This window comes from Candoia aspera, chromosome 1 (assembly GCF_035149785.1).
Source record: "Candoia aspera isolate rCanAsp1 chromosome 1, rCanAsp1.hap2, whole genome shotgun sequence".
Lineage (NCBI taxonomy): Eukaryota > Metazoa > Chordata > Lepidosauria > Squamata > Boidae > Candoia > Candoia aspera.
In genome coordinates, this window is record NC_086153.1 from 113,193,275 (window position 1) to 113,212,636 (window position 19,362).

General features: G+C 38.5%; 1 protein-coding gene across 2 annotated transcripts in view; it reads left to right on the plus strand.

Moving 5' to 3' along the window:
- Positions 1-3,849: 3,849 nt before the first annotated feature.
- Positions 3,850-19,362, plus strand: part of EPHA7 (EPH receptor A7) — a 194,211-nt gene continuing 178,698 nt past the window's right edge. For both annotated transcript variants that reach the window (XM_063312012.1, XM_063312020.1), the window contains exons 1-3: positions 3,850-4,205; positions 8,622-8,686; positions 12,746-13,415. In XM_063312012.1, the coding sequence (XP_063168082.1) occupies positions 4,109-4,205; positions 8,622-8,686; positions 12,746-13,415 (832 nt within the window). In that variant the 5' untranslated portion in view covers positions 3,850-4,108. The remainder of the gene's footprint in view (positions 4,206-8,621; positions 8,687-12,745; positions 13,416-19,362) is intronic.

Genomic DNA, 19,362 nt, shown 5'->3' on the forward strand with positions numbered 1-19,362 from the left:
TTTGTTTAGCAATATTCAGGCACAATTGTCATGCTTCAAAAAGAGTGTTGAATGTAACCGAGGGCCAGTTTATCACATGTCTTACCTAGTCATCCCATGCAATGCTTCCTTTCCATGCTCTAGTCCAGCTACAGGGAAATCCTACTCCACCAAAATTTGAATGGGCTATTGATCTGAAGGAACTATATCTGATTGACTATTAAAAGAGAGGCTCATGAACATGGTGCTGATTTTGGTGATGGTTGCTATTGCTAGATTCTATATGTGAACTATTTTCATACAGAATTGATTAGTGCTTGGATAGGAGATCACCATGAAATCCTAGAGTAGTAGGTTAGATCAGGCAGTTGAAACAACATCTCAGAAGCCGATGACAAACTACTTTGGTATTGTTCCCAAGAAAATGACATGTCTTCCTTAAATCATTAGGAGTCAAGCTCAGCTCAAAAGTAACTTCATCTTTACTGTACTATATATACAATATACTGTGCCTTACTTTGGACATGCAGTCCACTGTTTTAGGTGTGAAGACTTAGGGATAAAACCACAACTGTATTCTGCAAAAGGAGAATTAAAATTCAGGTGTCTTCACAACCAGCCATCAAGAGAACCATCCAGGAAAGGAGCAACTGCAGTTTCCAAGGCTGGAAGGGTGTCTGGCTCTCTGCTGCAAGATCATCTTCCTTCCTGAAAATCTGTACACCTCCTTCTGCAGTGAGAGCTGCAGAACTAGAAATTGTTTTTATGTCTGTGGTACCAACTGTCCTACCTTATCATAGGTAGAGATGTATGAAGCTTCAATTTAGTAAGAAACTAGTTATTTTCTGAATACATGCCAGCTACCAGCAATTGGAAGGTAAATGAAGTACTTCACCCTTTCCTTTTCTGCCCGCCGTTATCATGACATTAGTAACTGGCATGCTAATCTGCCTGGAAGTCATGGAAGAAATCTTGATTTCTTGGAAAGAAACCAAAAGTATGCTTTTTTATATGACATGATAAAATAGCAACAACAAAAATATGTTCTTTTATCATTACAAACTCCTTGATTTTCTATTATTTTTGTCCTTATTCTACAGGAACCGAGAACAAATTTTGCATTTCGGTCTGTAACATTCAGAGAATAATACAAATTCCTACAACCATATTTAGATATAATTTCTACTTCTAGCTATATACAGGTATTTATGCACAGTATATGTAATATGTGTGTACATGTGTACATGCAATTGGTAGGTTTTTGTAAACTGGAACTGCAGTTCTCTTTGAATGCTTAATCGGTTTCAGAGATGTAACCAAGTGTTCTATTTGCAGGTTTTCAGTATCCTTTCAAAGCATACTACTTTATTATTTATCTTCAAAGAAAAACCAGAACATGTTTGGCAAAAAATACCCTCAAAAATAAAAACATATTAATTCTAAAAAAAAAAATATTACTAAAGTTTGCATTCTGTTAAAATCAGTTGCAAGTCCAGGAATTCAAATGTTTCCTCTACAGTTTAACAAAACAACTCGCTCTTCCAACTGTTGACCAAAAAAAAAAAAATGTTGCATATTCTATTTATACAAAGGGCATTACTAAGATGCCTAAAACAATCAACAGCAAGATGTTGTTCACCTTTATGTTGCTGAGAAAGCATGCTTTGCATCATTGGGCTGAACTTTAAAAAACTGACAACTTTCTTTACAAAAGAAAGCAATAAAATTCTTGTCTGATTAGAAGTTGCTTCTACTTGAATCTTCCAGGAGGAAAAAATGCTGAATAGCAACTAGCTTTATGTCATCATTAAACTGATTTCTTCACAACTACTGTAGTATGGCAGACAGTAGGAAGCACTACTGTACCCAAAAATATTGCTAGTGAAAATAATTTTACTTTCAAAAAATCAAAGGTTGTAAGTTTTAAATCAGAAGCAATTTAAAAGGTTTACAATGGTTGCCTCAGAAACACAACCAAGTATTTTATTGCAGATGCTTGTAACTGGAAGTTCAAATAAATGGAATGACAGATTAAAAAAAAAAATCTAAAAAAAATAATTTTTTTTTAAATTTTCCTGATATTTTGAATACTAAAGATCGTGTTATTAAAAACTTATCTGGGTGTTATGGATTGTAATCGAATATCGACACTCACTTCCTCTCATTCCACCATATAAAAATATAACCTCATTTGATTGTGGAACACTATTAGCCAACTGTGGACAGGGATGTTAGATGCCAGGAAAATAACTCCTGCTACATCTAATACAATTTTTGAGAAAATCATGCATAAATGTAAGAAGAGGATCTGAGGTTAAGAAATAATAATAATGACACTGATGTATGTCATTTGAGGGGTAATACCATTATCAGAATTTATATTTTGCTGACTACTCTGCTATTGTGTAGAGTAGAATATAAATGCAGCAACAGAATCAACATGGGCATTTTGCCTATGTAGGAAGAGAACTTATTCTAGCAGTTTAAGAATACAGTAGTTTCAACGTAACACGAAGATCTTATGCACACCACCGCAGCTCTGTCCTACAAGAATCTGCTCAAATTCCAGCGTAGCAGCTTTAAAGACTTGAAAGTCGAACTGAAGACTATGTATTAAATAGCGTGCGTATATACGCGTGTGTTTCGGAGGCAATCACTTTACTTTTTTTTTTAAGCTTGCTTTACCAACCACTTTTATTACGAAGGGAAAAAGATCTGTGGCGATGAGCAGGACTCATCTGCACAAAAAGGTAAACAGCCAACTCTCTCTTGCTCCACTGCAGCGTCTGGAAAAACGCGCGGGCGGGGACAGGAACCTCCGGAGCCTTCTAAAAAACACCGCCCCTTCGGAGGTCCGCTGACGGGGAGCGGTGAAAGAAGCGAAGTCGGGGGCTGCTCCCCGATTCTTCTCCTCCGGGCGAGGTTGAGTAACTCACGGGTGTTGCTACTCTCTTGCAGGCCCCCCCCCCCATTTATTTATTATTTTCCTGGCAGACTGCTGTGGACTCTCTCGCTTCGGGCAGCAGGGCTGCTGCCGGAGGGATGGAGCCCTTGAACCATTCAAAAAAGCGGGAGCCAGCCGAGAGAGGTAACGCAGCCCTAAAGCGCCCTCGCATTGGCCTTCCCTTTGGTTGAGATGGGAGGGGGCAAACAACGAAGACGGCGCTCTTGCTCGAGGGAATCCCCCCCTCCCCGTTTCTCCCTCTCTTTTCATTCAGCGGCATGGTGAGAAGGTTGGGCTACTCAGGCCGTGCGCTACCGGGCAGAGGAAGGACGCGAGGAAGCCAGTCGGCTTTCTCCTCCCACAGCAACCCACGACAGAGCACTCCTCAGGGCCGGCAGAACCGCTGCTTTCCTTCTTTCGCGGTGTCCCGCGGGAATATAAGGAAAGGTAGGAGCAGCTGCTGGCTTTTAGCGCTTCTCTTTCGTCTCAGGAGATTCTGGGCTGGGTAGCCGGAGGCGCTCCCTTTCGACTCCTCGTGGAGCGAGGATTTTGCCAGCTGCCGATCGGTGGCTTTTTCTTCCAAGGAAAAATGTCAGAGCGTCCTTTCCTGCCCTAAACTTGCAAGGCTCCCCTGCCCGGCAACTGCGCCCGCTGCAAACAGGCGCTCCAAGGGAAATACGAGGAGCTGCAAGAGAATCCAGCACCCGCCGCAACCTGACACCTTTCCCCGTTTATTGGATAAGGCGACTAGGTCCGCCTCCCAAGCTGGAGCGATTCGTTGTCTGGCTGTTGTGATTCCGCTTTCTCTTAGGCTGGTGGTGCCTGCCAGTCATTTTGAAGGACGGGCTGTTCTTCCTCCATTGGTCCTGCCCCCTTTCCCCCTCCTCCCCCCGCGCCTATTGATATTATTGGAGTGTGGAGCGAACGGTCGGTCTGCAGTCGGAGACTCGCAGGCAGCAAATACGGAGAGCAAAAAGCAAGCAGGGAAAGCGAGAAGGCAGCCGTGAAGAGCTGTGTAAGAGCGCTGCAAATTAAAACATTGCAGCCGAAGCCCTTAGATACGCACCGAGCAGCCGCCGCCGCGGGAGCAGCCGCGGGGGCAGCAGAAGCAACGCCAAGCGCACAGTCTCTCTGAATGTATATGCATATCGTTAGATTTATTTAAGCATCTCCAGCTCACGCATCATGGTTTTTCAAACTAGGCTTCCTTCTTGGATTATTTTGTGTAACATCTGGCTGCTTCATTTTGCACACACGGGGGAGGCACAGGCTGCAAAAGAAGGTAAGATGATGCTGGCCACAAAGTTTATCGCTCCCATTCTCCGCTACGAGGGCTTTTTCGGGACCGTTCTCGAGATTGCAACGGCGTGCCGCTTCCCTTTCCTCCTGAAATAGTCCAGATGAAAGCAGAGCGTCGGGCACCTTTCGCCCGGTGCCGAGCGCCTCCGCCTACTTCCTTCCTATTAAACGAATATCCCCAGGCGTTGAGGAGGAAGGGCAGGACAGGATTGCGCCCCACGCTGTATTTGTATCCGAGATACGGCGCATTTTGTGAACGGGGTTAGCTTCGGAAGGGGCCGCACGTGATAAAAAGCTCTGGGAAGGCTTTGAATCTCCCCGTAAGCGAGTTGGGGAGGAGGGAGGGTGGTGGTAGGATTGCCGGATAGGTTCCCCTATCTTGGTTAATTTTATAGGTTGATAGATCAACCCTATCACCTCCCAAAGCACATCTGGCCCCAAGACGATTACCTCCCTGCTCCCGAGAGCGCCGGAGTTCGGGGGGGGGGGTGGGTATGAAGCAAGCGACCTATTCCAGGACTGCAGAGGAGTTTCGAGCCCAAGAATGTATCCTCTGAGGATTGGGGTGGGTGGAAAAGTAGCTACCTTCCTTGATAGTCATCCATGTCACCTGTAATAGCTAATAATAAAGTCCATTATTTCGTTTTGTGCTGATGGCGTGATCACATCTCACAGGGCATGGAGTTAGCAGACGAGGAGCGGAGCTCAGCGCCCGCGAATAGAAATATTTGCATCACGTACGCAGATAATGCCGCGTATCTGTATAATGCAGCGTTCTTATTTACGCAACATGTGCATTAGAACCCCCCGCCCCACCACCAATAACTCGCTCTGTACATAATAATATGCTTCTGTGTATAGACCGGTGCTAGCACATAGCACATTTTCCTCCGGAATAGCAATCGGGGCTCCGACAACCCCAGTAATCCCAGATCTGTTTTAAAAAGGACCGGGCTTTGAAAGGCAGCGTTTCTCGTAATAGGCAAAAGCCGTTTCTTGCTTGGGGAGAACCCAAAACGCTGTTAAGACAGATAAAACGATTTTCTTGGGATTGAGACACCCCTCCTTCCCCGCTTCCATACGCTAGAGCTTTTCCCCCCCTCTTTTTGAGCTATGGACAACATCGAATAAAACACGCTTTCGACTATCAATTGGAAATGGGAAGGAGAGGCCCTCAGAGATAAAATAAGCGCTGTACATAAAATGGAAGTCCATATGTACCCGTATCCTGGGGAATGGGACCAAGCGCTCTTGAAAACTTTTATCTGAAAGATTAATTCTCAGATTACTTAGGGAAAGGAGAGAAGGAGGGTAAGAGGCGACTGAGAACAAAACTCGGGAGCAGGGGCGAGAGATGGATGGAAAGCAAGCGGCATCTTCCATCTAGAGTCCTGGAGTGTCCGTGCGAAGTAATTGAAGCTGTGTGATTTCAGTATGTTTCGGTAGTGCTACTTCGAAATCGCGTGCTCGTGTAGGGACTGGCTCTCGTTTGGGCTGAACTGATCAGGGAAAGGCGTGTGTATAGGAAGGAGCTCCGATCTCTGAGAACTGTCGCGTTTTCCTGGGCAAGGCAGACTCGCAGAACTTTCCAACTTTAGAAAAGATGCTACTCCGGCAAAAGTGGAATCAGTGGCGGGGTGTGGTGTCGGGACGGGCGATGGCTCTTTTAGCAGCTTAGTGAGAAGCGCGGGAACTGGCCGCTCCTACAAGAGTATTAGCTCAGCCCAGAAAGTTGGGGGGGGGGGGGGAATGAGAAGCTCCTCCGCGCCTCGCTCAGCGGGAAGAGGAAGCGCAGCGTGGGTGGAAAAAGGCTTTCGGTGCTTGGAGGAGAGATGCTGCTCTCCCTTTTAAGGGAAGGAGTAGTCAGGTGAGGAGAGGCACCCCAAGGGAGATGCCTCCCTTCTTGTCTGTTTTCCCTTTGAGATCCAAGGTTTCCTTTGGCTGGGTCTGTGGACATATCTCCCTTCACTACGTAGGCAGAATTTATTGCTTCTTTTAGAAGTCCATTGCTAACATTGGCACTGAGGCCTAAGATGAGAAAACTAGTAATAATGGCTAGTAGCAAGGACAGGAAGAAATCTCAGATTCCTTCAAAGAGCTAATGTGCCATACTCCACTTCTGAGTACTTGTTTGAAGAGCAGCATGGATGCCTTTCAGAATTCATGTGTGTGTGTGTGTTTGAGTGTGTGTCACTTTGCACATGGCCACCATGTGCAAAGTGACACACACTCAAACACCCCCCCCCCCCCCATGAATCCTGAAAGGCATCCATGCTGCTCTTCAAACAAGTACTCAGAAGTGGAGTATGGCACATTAGCTCTTTGAAGGAATCTGAGATTTCTTCCTGTCCTTGCTACTAGCCACCATTTGTCCCTACATAAGATAAAGGCACGCATGGCCCAAAGCAGATTGTATGGCTCCCCCTCAGTTTTCAGTCAGTGAAACTGAACTCCAAACAGTGGGGAGGGGAAGGCACTATGCTTTTCTGAGAAAATTAGTTAAACATCTGTTTATATCATGATACCTATCTAATGTGTTGCATTATTCTGTCGTACTGTCTTATCTGTATGGTTTTGATATTGTCAGGGGAGAAAAACCTGTATCTTTCCCTTAGGAGACCAGCATAATAAAATAATAGATTCCTTTAGAGTTCTGCTGGACCTTTCGTTTTGAGATACTGCCATCTGATTTTTGAAGTAAGTTGGGGTTAGTGCAAGTGTGTGGCACAGATTTTATTAGATCTAATTTTTCCCCATTTTCTGTTAATGACTTGGTTTGAGTTGGTTGGTTCAAAGCTGTCTCTTTTGAAAAGAAAAAGTTCTGTCTGGAATCTTTGGCAAAAATTTCAGGGAACTTCGCTGTGAAGCATAAATAAAGATTCCTTAGCAAAAGGGTTTTGAGAAAAAGCTGCTGTATCGTATCACATAGTATCGTAGAAGTGTCTTCTCCTAACTATCAGCACACATTAATACTATTAAAATTATAGTTCTACGTGTTCAGGCCGATAAAAAAGTTTCTATTTTTCACTTTAATTTGTGGAATTGGTTTAATTGGTTTAATTTGAGTACTATGTATGTGTAAAGTATTTAATCATTACAATTGCTCTTCAGTCTGTTGAAAGTTGTTAAACATGTAGAATTACTTTTCTTTAGCTAAATTTATCAGCCTGATCTTTGATTAGCAACCCAGAACACAACTCTTACCAATTTCTTGTTAGAAACTATTAATATTGTACAGTAGATAGAATCCCTTAGATATCTGGATTAATTAGTAGTATAATTATGTGAGAAATGGTGCTATTTGTATAAAGCCTAACTTCCTTCACTGAGAAAGCATAAGATTATATCAAAGGTACAGCATGATGTTTTCTCAGCATTCAGGACTGCAACCCTTTATGCCTATTTGCAAGTACCAGTCAATCACTAGAACTCTTAACATTTATATGCATCTGTGATCAGGCTATGCACTGTAATCCTCTAGCTGTATTATTATTATTATTACTACTCTTATTAGAGTATTGTGAATTAATGGATAAGGAATCTATTCTTGTATACTCCTTTTTTATTATTATCAAGGATTGTTTAATTTTATATAGGGTTAGGGTCACACGTTACAATTACAAAAAGTAATGAGAGCATCTATATATTTATGCAAAGTGATAATGGAATTTACTACTAACCAGTGGAATATGTGTGTATATTTTATGTAAATTTGTTAATTGATTTTTTTTTCTTAAAGTATAGTAGGGTGACAAAATGTAGTAATGACTACAAATCAGTGAATAAAGAGCAGATTTATATAAATGATTCACAGATGATACTGTTGAAATAATCTTTATTAATCTAGTTGTTAGCACTTTCAGCACTGACAAACAATTTGGGAGGTCTTATAAAGCAACAGAAGTAATGTGTCAACAAAACTTTATAGTTATGTTTCGAAGCATTGTTCGCGGAATAAGTGTGAGAACTGAATATTGTTACTGATATACAAGCCCTTTTATATTTATATTGTAAATTGGAGTAAAAGTCAGAAAAGACTGTTACTTTAAATAGTACAGTTCAGTTAAAACAATAAAATATAAAAGTTGATACGCATACGAAATTTTGTCATGAAATGAAGATTGAATAGATTTCATATTTAAAAAGTTACTATTATAAAAGCATCATAAAGCAGATCCCTACCACTTCCCCTTACATTTCCTTTGGTTTATGTTACCTATTAAAGTATACTTGAGAAGTAAGTCACCTTCTTTCAGTATGCTCAACCAGCTGTTCTTTGTTAATCTCTTCTTGAATAAAAGTGTAGGGGTAAAGCAGTTTAATACCTTTAGTCTACTCACTTTCAGGATGAGTGTACAATTCTTAAAATAATTTCATGCAAAGGTATTCTCTCTTTCAGTAATATTGCTGGATTCTAAAGCACAACAGACAGAGTTGGAATGGATTTCTTCTCCTCCCAATGGGGTAAGCATACCATTTAAGTCAAATATAATCCAAAAACAAAATCAGAAGTTTAAATGAACTTGTCCAAAATTCCTTGAACAAAAATTATGGTGAAAAAGTTTGTTGTGAAAAGCAGTGTGGTTCAGATGCAAACTAATCATTTAGATATTTTCTTAGCTTTTAAAGGCTGTAAGTTGCGGTGAAACTCAGATAACTTTTTTTAATCTTGAGTAATATTTCAATTTTTATTGAATAATAAAAAAATAATTTATTGATTGCAATTTTAAATATTACTTGTATGATTCTAAGTAATTAATGTATAATTATATTTTATTGAACCATATTATGTAAGAAAACTTAATATTTCAGGTGTTTACAAATTCTTGTAAAGCGTCTTGATTCAAGTGCAGATTTGCTGACTTTAAGGCAGAAATTTATATCTTTAATTCACAATTTTTCAGAGCAAGGTTATCTTGCTGCATTTTGAAAATATCCTTATAAAATGATTGTTTCATTATTGATTCAAATAATTAACTTTCAGACTGGGAACCCATTCACTCTTATGGCTTCCGTTCTTAATATGATAAAAATATTTGTAAGACCCGTGTAGTGAAAGGACAGAGTGTAATTTTGAAGAATATATAATTATTTTAAAGATTATTTAAGTAGCTGTGATATGACAGAATACATTAGGTTAAAAATCTGCAATCAAATAAGTATTGTATTTTCTAAATTCTCTCTGAAGCTTGATTATTTTAAATGGATTTCTGCTGCCTATCATTTAGAGTAGTTCATATTAACACAAGTTGCAAATAAAGGTTTTTATACAATCGAGCCTTTAATCTGGCACTTATAAGGAAATCTGGAACCAAAAGAAAGTGAATTCTGAGTGGGGATATAGAAGTGTGACAAATCCTCTAAATAAAAAGAATGAAAACTTGAAAGTGTGTTAACTAAAAAGCAGGATCATAAAATCAATCCAGGCACAGGGTGGAAACAAGTCTAACGGCTTTTGGAATGTATGAAATGTTAGCTGAATGCTTAAGATGAGTATTAACTTAAGTATTAGCATTTCACACTGATGGAAGCCTTTAAAGAAGAGGATTAGAACAATTTTAGAACAGATTGTAGTAGTCCAGCTTTGAAATAATAAAGGCATATGCATGGTTCAGAGAGAGGGAGAGAAAAGAAAAAAAAAAGTTGAGAACTAATCCAAATATAGCTCAGGATTGGGCTATGTTTGATAACTGACAATTGCATTTAATATACTTTTGGGTGTCCAAGGGTTGCAGTGATTAGGCGGTGATACAACTGGATAGGGACAAGATTTTTGGGGTTTCTTTTTCTTGAACTTTTGGTAAGAGTTTGTTGATATTTTTTAAACTTTTAAAATATTAAACTTACTGTAATACTTTTCCCACACTTTTGGAACATTTACCAATTGTAGTTGACAGAAAATCATGCCATTAATTTTCAGCAACTCTATTAATTTGGCTGTGGGAGTCACAGAAGATCTAGAAGGTTTTCATTAATTCAGGACATATATTGTAGAGGCAACAGTTATTGTCTGTGTAGATTACACTTACAAAAATGTGCTATAAAAGCCATGGCCTGATTCATACTGTTTTTAATATTATGCTTTCCATAGATAATACAGCTCAGTAAAGGAACAGTCTGTATACTTATGGTGCGTAAACACCATGTATTGTACTTAGCCACACTTTTCTTTAATATTTGCATCCCATGATTAGTAGTTAATTGACAAATAAGAATGAGCATGGTTTTAATGTCTACTATAGTTTATTAATTGTTAAGAAATCAGGGTTAATGTTTAAAGCACTTAGCTCCTTCCCTGTACTGGTACTGATGTTCCCTCTGCTTTCCTTTCTGGCATTAATTACAACTGAACCTGATCAATAATGGTTAATCAGTAGTGGTTTATGTTAGGATTATGAAAGTACTTAGTAAAACTTGGTGAAGAAAGAACCTGGAAAATAACCATTGTTAATACCAATGCTTATGTTAGTGCTGGAATGACAGTAAGGGCATTAAGTCAGCTTGCCTTATTGGTTGAATTACAGGTACACAGTCCTAAAGAATCAATTGATCTTGCCAATGATCTAATATTCAGGACACAATGTAAAGTATACCAAACTTTTTATCAGATATAATGGTTATACTTCAAAAATCTCAGCAAAACGTTTCTAGATGTAATTAAATTGAACTCTAGATTTATATGGATACTTTGAAACCTAGACACATGACAGTATTGGTAGTTAAATATTTGTCATTTTTGGTAACACAACTTGAATTTGTTTTTATTAGAGTGAAATACGTTAAAGATTTAAGATTTACATGGGTAAATTTGAAATATAAACTTGAACTGTATCTAGTGTCAGTTAAAATTATTCCATTGTATTTGAAAATAGATTATTTCAGTTTGAAAAGTTTATTCATGTTACATAAAATTTATCTGAAATGTTAAGATTATGTAATGGCTCATCCAAGGTGATCTTTCATAATTTCAGGAACAAAATTATAAAAGTGAATCATATGAACTTTGTCTCATGTGAGTTTGCTAAAAAAATGCCAAGGTCATTTCAGTTCAGCTATTTCTTCTTCACATTTTGGTCAAATTACTTTTACTAAGATTGAGAATAGTCTTATTTATGAATTAAAAGATCTTAATATCTACAAATACTGTTCCTTACTTCCTTCAGGGGAAAAAAAAATAGCTGGGTTATATTCATTGATGTCCCTGTAATGACAGAACACATTACATGGATTTTTTTCTCTCCTCTGTGTCCCAGTAGATCTGAGGCACGGGGTGGAAGGTGAGGAAGAGCAAAAGAAAATTTTGTTCCATGAAGTCCACTTCTGTAAAGTTATACACGAGTCCATTGAAGTGGAAATAATATAGAACCAGGGAGCTGAATGACTCAAAAAAACATGAATCAATAACTTAGATATTGGCTAGTAAATAAAATACAATAATAAGTGAATAAAAATATTAAATCAGAAATGGCTATCTTTGTGGCTAACAGTTCATGTGAAAACCTACTAATTTGGTTTTTCCCCCTAAGGAAAAAAAACAGGAAACTTACAATTTTTTTTTAAAAAGGATAACTAATTTCATATGTATGTAAAATTTGTGATATAACAGAGTATCACATTTCTTGCATGTAAGAATTAGAACATTGTGAAGGTACATTATTTTCATTTATCCCAAATTTCTACTGACATGATGCAGTGGAAAACTCATTAATTTATAGAATTTTATGTATATGTCCATGTTGGTCAAAGAGTGCAATGAAGTTTACCATACTATACCATTAGCTTGGGAATCCTATTGTTTTTGGAGCTGTCCAAATTCCATGTGATTTTCTCTGTACCAAATAGGTATGAGTTTTAGTCCTTACCAAATATGATTTGGACACTATAGTTGGAATACATTTGTATACTTAACAGAATTTTTAAAGCAACCCTTCTCCTATTAGCTAAGAATCAGATGGAAAATAAAGGAAATTTGTCTATGTTAAATCAGTTATTTTGGATCTGGGCCTATGGAGCAATAATAGTTTACCTCACTGTAATTATTAGAATGCAACCCATAGTTTAAGAGAATTAGTGAAGCAACATTTTGGGGGTTCTTCCACATTGACTGTATTGATTGTAAATGCAATACATAAATTTCCTGTTTTTAATATTAATAAAACACTTTAATATGATTGAAAATTTTACTTTAATTATTTACAGTCATTTTGTAGGGTGGATCAATATTGTTATCACCATATTGGTCATTCACAACAGAACTCTTCAAATTAGGGATGCTTAATCCTTGCCACTGTCACATCTGTTCTCTGCCTATTAATTTATTCTATTAGGTATTGGATCATATCATTCCCCTCAGTTTAAAAAGTTATTCCATGCTAAAAACTGTAAGTTGTTAAAACATTTGCTGTGGTCACTGGAAGTTGACAACGACTTGATAGCACATAATCTTGTACTATATTTATCGTTTAGGTTTTCTTTATTAGAAAAGTATATCTCAGTATGGATAACTATGCCTTTATTTTCTAGTGGGAAGAAATTAGTGGATTGGATGAAAATTACACACCTATACGAACATACCAGGTATGCCAAGTCATGGAGCCCAACCAAAATAACTGGCTGCGGACTAACTGGATCACAAAAGGCAATGCACAAAGGATTTTTGTAGAACTAAAGTTCACTCTGAGGGATTGTAATAGCCTTCCTGGAGTCTTGGGGACATGTAAAGAAACATTCAACTTGCATTATTACGAAACAGACTATGACACTGGAAGGACTATCAGAGAAAACCAGTATGTAAAAATAGACACTATTGCAGCTGATGAAAGCTTTACCCAAGGTGACCTTGGGGAGAGAAAAATGAAGCTTAATACAGAAGTGAGAGAGATTGGACCTCTGTCCAAGAAAGGATTCTACCTTGCATTTCAGGATGTAGGGGCCTGCATTGCTCTGGTTTCTGTCAAAGTATACTATAAGAAGTGCTGGTCCATTATTGAGAACTTAGCGATTTTCCCAGACACAGTCACTGGGTCAGAGTTCTCCTCCTTAGTTGAGGTCCGAGGAACCTGTGTCAGCAGTGCGGAAGAAGAAGCTGAGAACTCTCCCAGAATGCACTGTAGTGCAGAGGGAGAATGGTTAGTACCGATTGGGAAGTGTATCTGCAAAGCTGGTTTTCAGCAAAAAGGAGACACATGTGAACGTAAGTAGAACACGTATTTGCAGACTTGCTCTTTAACTGTTTTTAACAAACGCCTTTTGAGTGGAAGTGCCGTCTTGCTTAATTCAGAGAAGCCAGAAATTTGAGTGTCTCACGCTAGAGAAACCAATTTTGTTCGGGAGTGGAAGTCAACAGTTGGATGTTGCATTTAGAAAAGCTATTAAAGTAACGGTCAAACTAAACCGTAGTTTACCTTTCTTAGTGCTATTACATACATAGCTACATGCAGTCCCATAATGATACTATATAAGAAATAGGCCAAACATGCCATTTAGTACTTAATGGTTCTCTAACACACACTTGAGAAAAGTGTATCTTGAAGAGAAGAAATCATTGACTATCTGAAGATTACTTGCAGTATATTCAGTAGCTAATTTATAGGAAACTGTGCAGAAACGTTTAAAAATATAATGCATTTCTGATTAACATGCCGAAAAGCAGTTCAGGATGCGGTATTAATAGGAAAGCTAAGGATATGTGGAATAAATAAAAACAAAGGAAAAGAGCACTATGAATAGTTTCTTTAAACACTCATATCTGAAATCTTAGGACAGAACCCAGGGCTCCTGGGCAGCAGTTCCTCCTCTTTCCCCTTGCAGCTCTCTTCAAAAGATTAAATAGCTTCCAGAGCAGATTTTGAACAAAGACTTAGGAATTGCAAGGTACAGAGAAGGGGTAGTTTCTTTTCATCTGCAAAACTGCTTCTATGAGTGGAACCAAATTATTGGATTCTTCCCTTTATCTGGAAGAAGGAGAAAGAATTCGATCTGAAAGACCATTTTCAGAAGTTAGATATATCACGTGGTCTTTTGCAAGTTGTATATAGATACTCTTTGTGCAGTACTGACACAATGCTGACTTTGGCATGGGCAAGGAGCACAGATGCACATCCTTTTTTTTGGCTAGGGTAAATACTCACCTTCAGGTGGGCTGGGGGCCACTTTTGTCATGAGCACTGATGGTGAGCAGGAGGGGGCCTCTATCCAGGGGGGAAAACGCATGCGTAGTACTGAGGAGTTGAGCAGCCATTCAAAGGGACACAGAACAGACCTGCCTTGACTTTTGGGGTTTATCTGTCTGGGTTTTTCCCATGCTTCTTCAGTTTGTTAGGATTTTCTGTCTAATGTAGCAGTAATAAAACACTAGAGACCTGTTCCTTGTCTCAGCATGGTTCTTGACTGTTAGGACAACTTTCCAAGAAATACCAGACAAAATTGAATATATAATTTGATTGCTTCTGCCATGTATAATTTTCTTTTGTCACATTAAAATGTCAGTTTGATAACCTCTGAAAGTCACTGAAGGCTGCACCTAAGGCTTCTGGAGCCTTAGCTTTTTATCTTCTGACGTGGCATTATGGTTATTGACAGTGAAGAATAGATGTTTATTAGCTATTTACCACTGGTCCAATTGGTGATAGAGGAGGCAAGTAGTGCATTTTTACTGAAGGTATCTGTCATGAACGATGGATTATGAATGTATACCATGTAGCATACAGCTAGTCCTCGTTTAGCAACCACAGTTGGAACCAGCAACTTGGTCATTAACTGAAGCAGTTGCGAAGTGAAACTGTGACTGTGCTTATGATCTTACTTGAGCTTTCCTATGCTTTTCAGACCTGAAAAGGTTATAAATGTGAGGATTGGTCATAAAGTTACTTTTTCATCACTGTCGTAACTATGAATAGTCGCTAAATGAGGCAGTTGCTAAATGAGGACTGCCTGTACTGCTGTTGATTTTCTTCATTCTTGCTTTCCAGACAAACAAATCTGTTAGCATTGGGTAACAGTTACTTATTACAAAGGATATTTCAAGTATTGAAAAGCTACCCATGCAACTTAGTTCAGTGTCTATATCTTGATTTTGCTTAAAAATCTTATATAATACTTTGTGTTCATCGGATTTCATCATGAAAGTTCTTTTTCCCATCCAGTCTTTGATCTTCTTTTAAATTGACTTTGCAGTGATCAACATAATGTATAACAACGCTTTAAATGTTATTGTTTAGAAAAACTTGTTAGAATTAAAAGTTAAAACTAAAGATTGATGGAGATACAACTGTTACAATTAGAATTCAAGTAAATTGTTTATTAAATAGGGTTCTTAATTTTAAACTTCAGTGATGTCGACTGAAGCATTAAATGATAACTTGCAGTTGAGTGTCTCTCTGTGTTCATTTTGTAAGAACACTTCTTATGCTGGCTTGCTGCCAGAGAAACAGCTAAAAGAACATACTATGTTGGAAGTGATCCAGATTTTAATTTCAGAGAATTGAGGTGGGGAGGGGGATCTAACATTTCTGTTCTTATAAAAAGTTATTTTGGTAAAAGTTGGAAAATAAAGCTTTATCTTATATTGTAGCAATTTGTTGTGAGAAATACATGATTAGCAACTACTACCCATATTAAAAATGTAAGCTGGCTACTGTTTGAGGCACATATCATTAATTAATTCCTGAGCTCTGATAGTTAAGATTTTTTCAGTGATGGGCTTAATGGTCAAACAGGTGGTGACATATGTATACTATATGATTATAGCATTAGTGTTCAAACTGGTAGTTTGATACACTTTTGGGATCAAATCTGCTATAAACCTAATCCTACTATTAATTCAGTTGAATATTTTGTTTTTGTCAGACTGTGTAGAACAGCAAACAAAAGTCAAATTGTTGTGTGACTTTTTTAGCCTTTTGTTAGCCTTTAAATTATTTGTAAGGTTTGCATTTTATGTATATCATTTTCACTTTAATATAAAATTTTCATGGATCATACAAAAATGAATGTTTGCACTGTAGTTCAGACTCTGATGTTTTAATTTCCATATGCATTTGCCTTGATCTACATATATTTCAAGTCAGAGTTTTTTGATTTGCAAAATGAATAATCTATTCTGGGTGAGGAGAACCTAAAGAGCCTGAATTTAGCCCCCCTCCTCCTGAAAAGAGTAATTAATACCTAACTTTTGATGCTGCAAAATGTAATATTGTCCCTGATCCTAGATGAAAGATGGCAAAAGAAAACCTTTTCTTTGTAATTTCCTTTTATTAATTAGCCATTTAAATAAAATGAGCTCTACAACTCAAGTATATTTCAGTAGAATATATGTATTCATGTTTGTGTGTTTGGGATTACTGTCCAGATAATTAGTTTTGAAATACTGTTTAAACATTTATAAATTGCAAACTACCAAATGTCTCAATGTGGTTTCTAAAATCTATGAATAATACCAAACTATAAAACAACCCTGGTTAAAAAGCATATTTTCAAAGTTTATTTGAAATGCTTTGTAAAAGGCTTAAAAAACTTAATTGTCATGCTTCTGAAGGAAACCTGATTCTGAGCTCAGAAGTAGCAACTGAAATTATAGGATAGCATCCTGTCTCCGTATAAGCCTCCAGCAACCAAACACAGGTCTGGAGTGCTAATAAATAGTGGGGATAAAAATTAAATAGATATGTTTGTATTCAGGTAGCTCAGGTGTGAAATTTGTATACTGTCACCAGGATTTTGTATGTTGCTAGAATCAAGTCAACAGATGTTAAAGTTGGCATGGTATACTTTTTTAGGGTGCTATTGAGGGCCTGGGTAGTTATAAGAAAAACATATTCTTTAATGCTTGCCTGCTAGCAGATAATATTAGACACTTGTGGTTAAGTTTCAAGGGTTCAAAATAGCTCAACCATATTTGATACTAGTTGAGCCTTAAGCTTGGAAAAATGGACCCCAGAGGCTGACGCTCAAGCTACATCGTTACAATGGATGGTCTATTATTAGGAAGTCCAACCAGGGAAGAGTGTTCTCAGAATACAATTTCCCTGTTAAATCATTTGGAGGCAGGCAGATAGAAGGTGTCCAAAGAGAAGGCTCAGGTAGTGCAGCCTGAAGCACAGTACCTGGGCTACCAAATTTCACAAGGAACTTGAGAATTGTTGCTGAGAGAAAAGAAGCAGTTTGCAAAATGGCAGTTCCCAAAAATAGGAAGCAGTTGAGAGGATTTTTAGAAGTGGCAGGATTTTGCAGAATTTGGATACCCAATTTTGGGTTGATGGCAAAGGCCCTGTATGAGGCCACGAAACTGGAAAACAAAGATGTGTTTAAATGGACCAAGGAGTGTGATCAGGCTTTTCTTAAGATAAAGCAGCTTTGGATGGAAGCCCCTGCACCAGGACTACCAAACTTGGAAAAACCCTTTCATTTGTACATGCATGAAGTTAGAGCCTTGGCTGTGGGAGTTTTGACCCAATTTCTGAAATCTTGGAGAAGACCTGTTGCCTACTTCTCTAAGCAGTTGGATCAAGTGGAGAAGGGATGGCCAGCCTGCCTACGAGCAGCAGCAGCTACTGCCCTGCTGGTACAAGAGGCTGAAAAGCTAACCTATGGTCAACCATTGCAAGTGCAAGCAGCTCATACTGTGGTAGATCTATTGGAAGGAATAGGGGGGAACTGAGGGCCCGGGTAGTCATAAGAAAAATTGTTTAATGCTTGCTTGCTAGCAGATAATATTAGACACTTGTGGTTAAGTTTCAAGAGGATGTCGGTTGAACAGCAGGTATCTGACAGTAGGAGGAAAGTCTGCTGCACTTGGGAAAAAGGGGAAGAAGACTGGTTTTGAAATCTGCTGTACTTGGGAAAAGGGAGGAAAACTGGTTTTGAGGTATTCAAAACCCACAAAGTGACCTTGTTATGGGACCACCGCTGACCTAGCTGTAACCTAAAGGCTAATTAGCATAGTGGAACGCACACCCCTAAGGCGGGGGTTTAGAAAACATTGAACATGCTAAGAGATATTATGGGATAGTATGTAGTATGTAAGGTTACTGCTCAAGTGCTAAAAGAATCAGCCAATAAAGAGATTTTGCTGTCTGTATTTCCTTACTAGAAAATGTATAAAAGAGAAGTCAGGTGTGTTGTTCGGGGCTCTTGCACTTGAGCAGGAGACCTCTTGTTGCTGTGCCCAGAAATAAAAGAGAACAAAGGACCTTCCAGCCTCGGTGTGGTTTATTGGGTGACAACCTGCGCGGAGTCATGGGCCACTCGGCCACTGCTATGTTATGCTGATGTTATTACATATAAACCATTCTTGGGTACAGTGTATTGCAATATGCAGATCTAGAGAATATTAGCTTGTTAAATGCTTAGTAAATCTGAGCATTTACTCAGATTTAACCATTTTGCATATAAAACATTGTGAGACACCACTTCAAGTCCACATTAGTGAAAAAAATCACTGAACACTTATTGAGAGAAATATGCAGAAAAAGGTGATTATTGATTTTTCTATCAAAACACAGCTTCTGATATCTATTCCATTATATTAACTGTGTGCTGTTTCACCTTTTGTATTGAATTAGCTAAGCCTTTAGGGTTTTAATGGCCAAATATGTGTAAGCTGTACATGGGAATAGTTGTGGAAAATATCTCAGAAATTTCGAATGCAAAATAAAACTTGCTGCTTAGCATTGCATCTTTCTAATAAGGCATGCCAACTCCCCTCACCCCAATGTCTTTGACTTTTGCCCAGTCACTACAAACACACATACATATATATGTGTGGATAGCATAGTGGTTAGAGTGCCACCCTTTGACACAGGAAACGGGTTCAAATCCTGGCTGGTACCTACCTTTCCAATAGGGGTCCTTGGGCAAAGACCCCCTAACACTTCACCTGCCTACCTCAAAAATATGAGAGTGACATGAACTAAGAGAGTCATGCCAGCTCAGATGTTGCCCGGATTAACAAGGTCCACGTCAGATGTTGGGGAACCAGGACAATCTGAAGATAAGTGGGCTACTGGAACAAACCATACATGGACGAGACAAGAGAACCTGGAATTGATGGAATGCTACTACAACAGCAGACCTAATGAGAGTGGATATATGAAACATATGAGGGAACTATGGATGGATGGAAGACCTGCATCCACACTAAC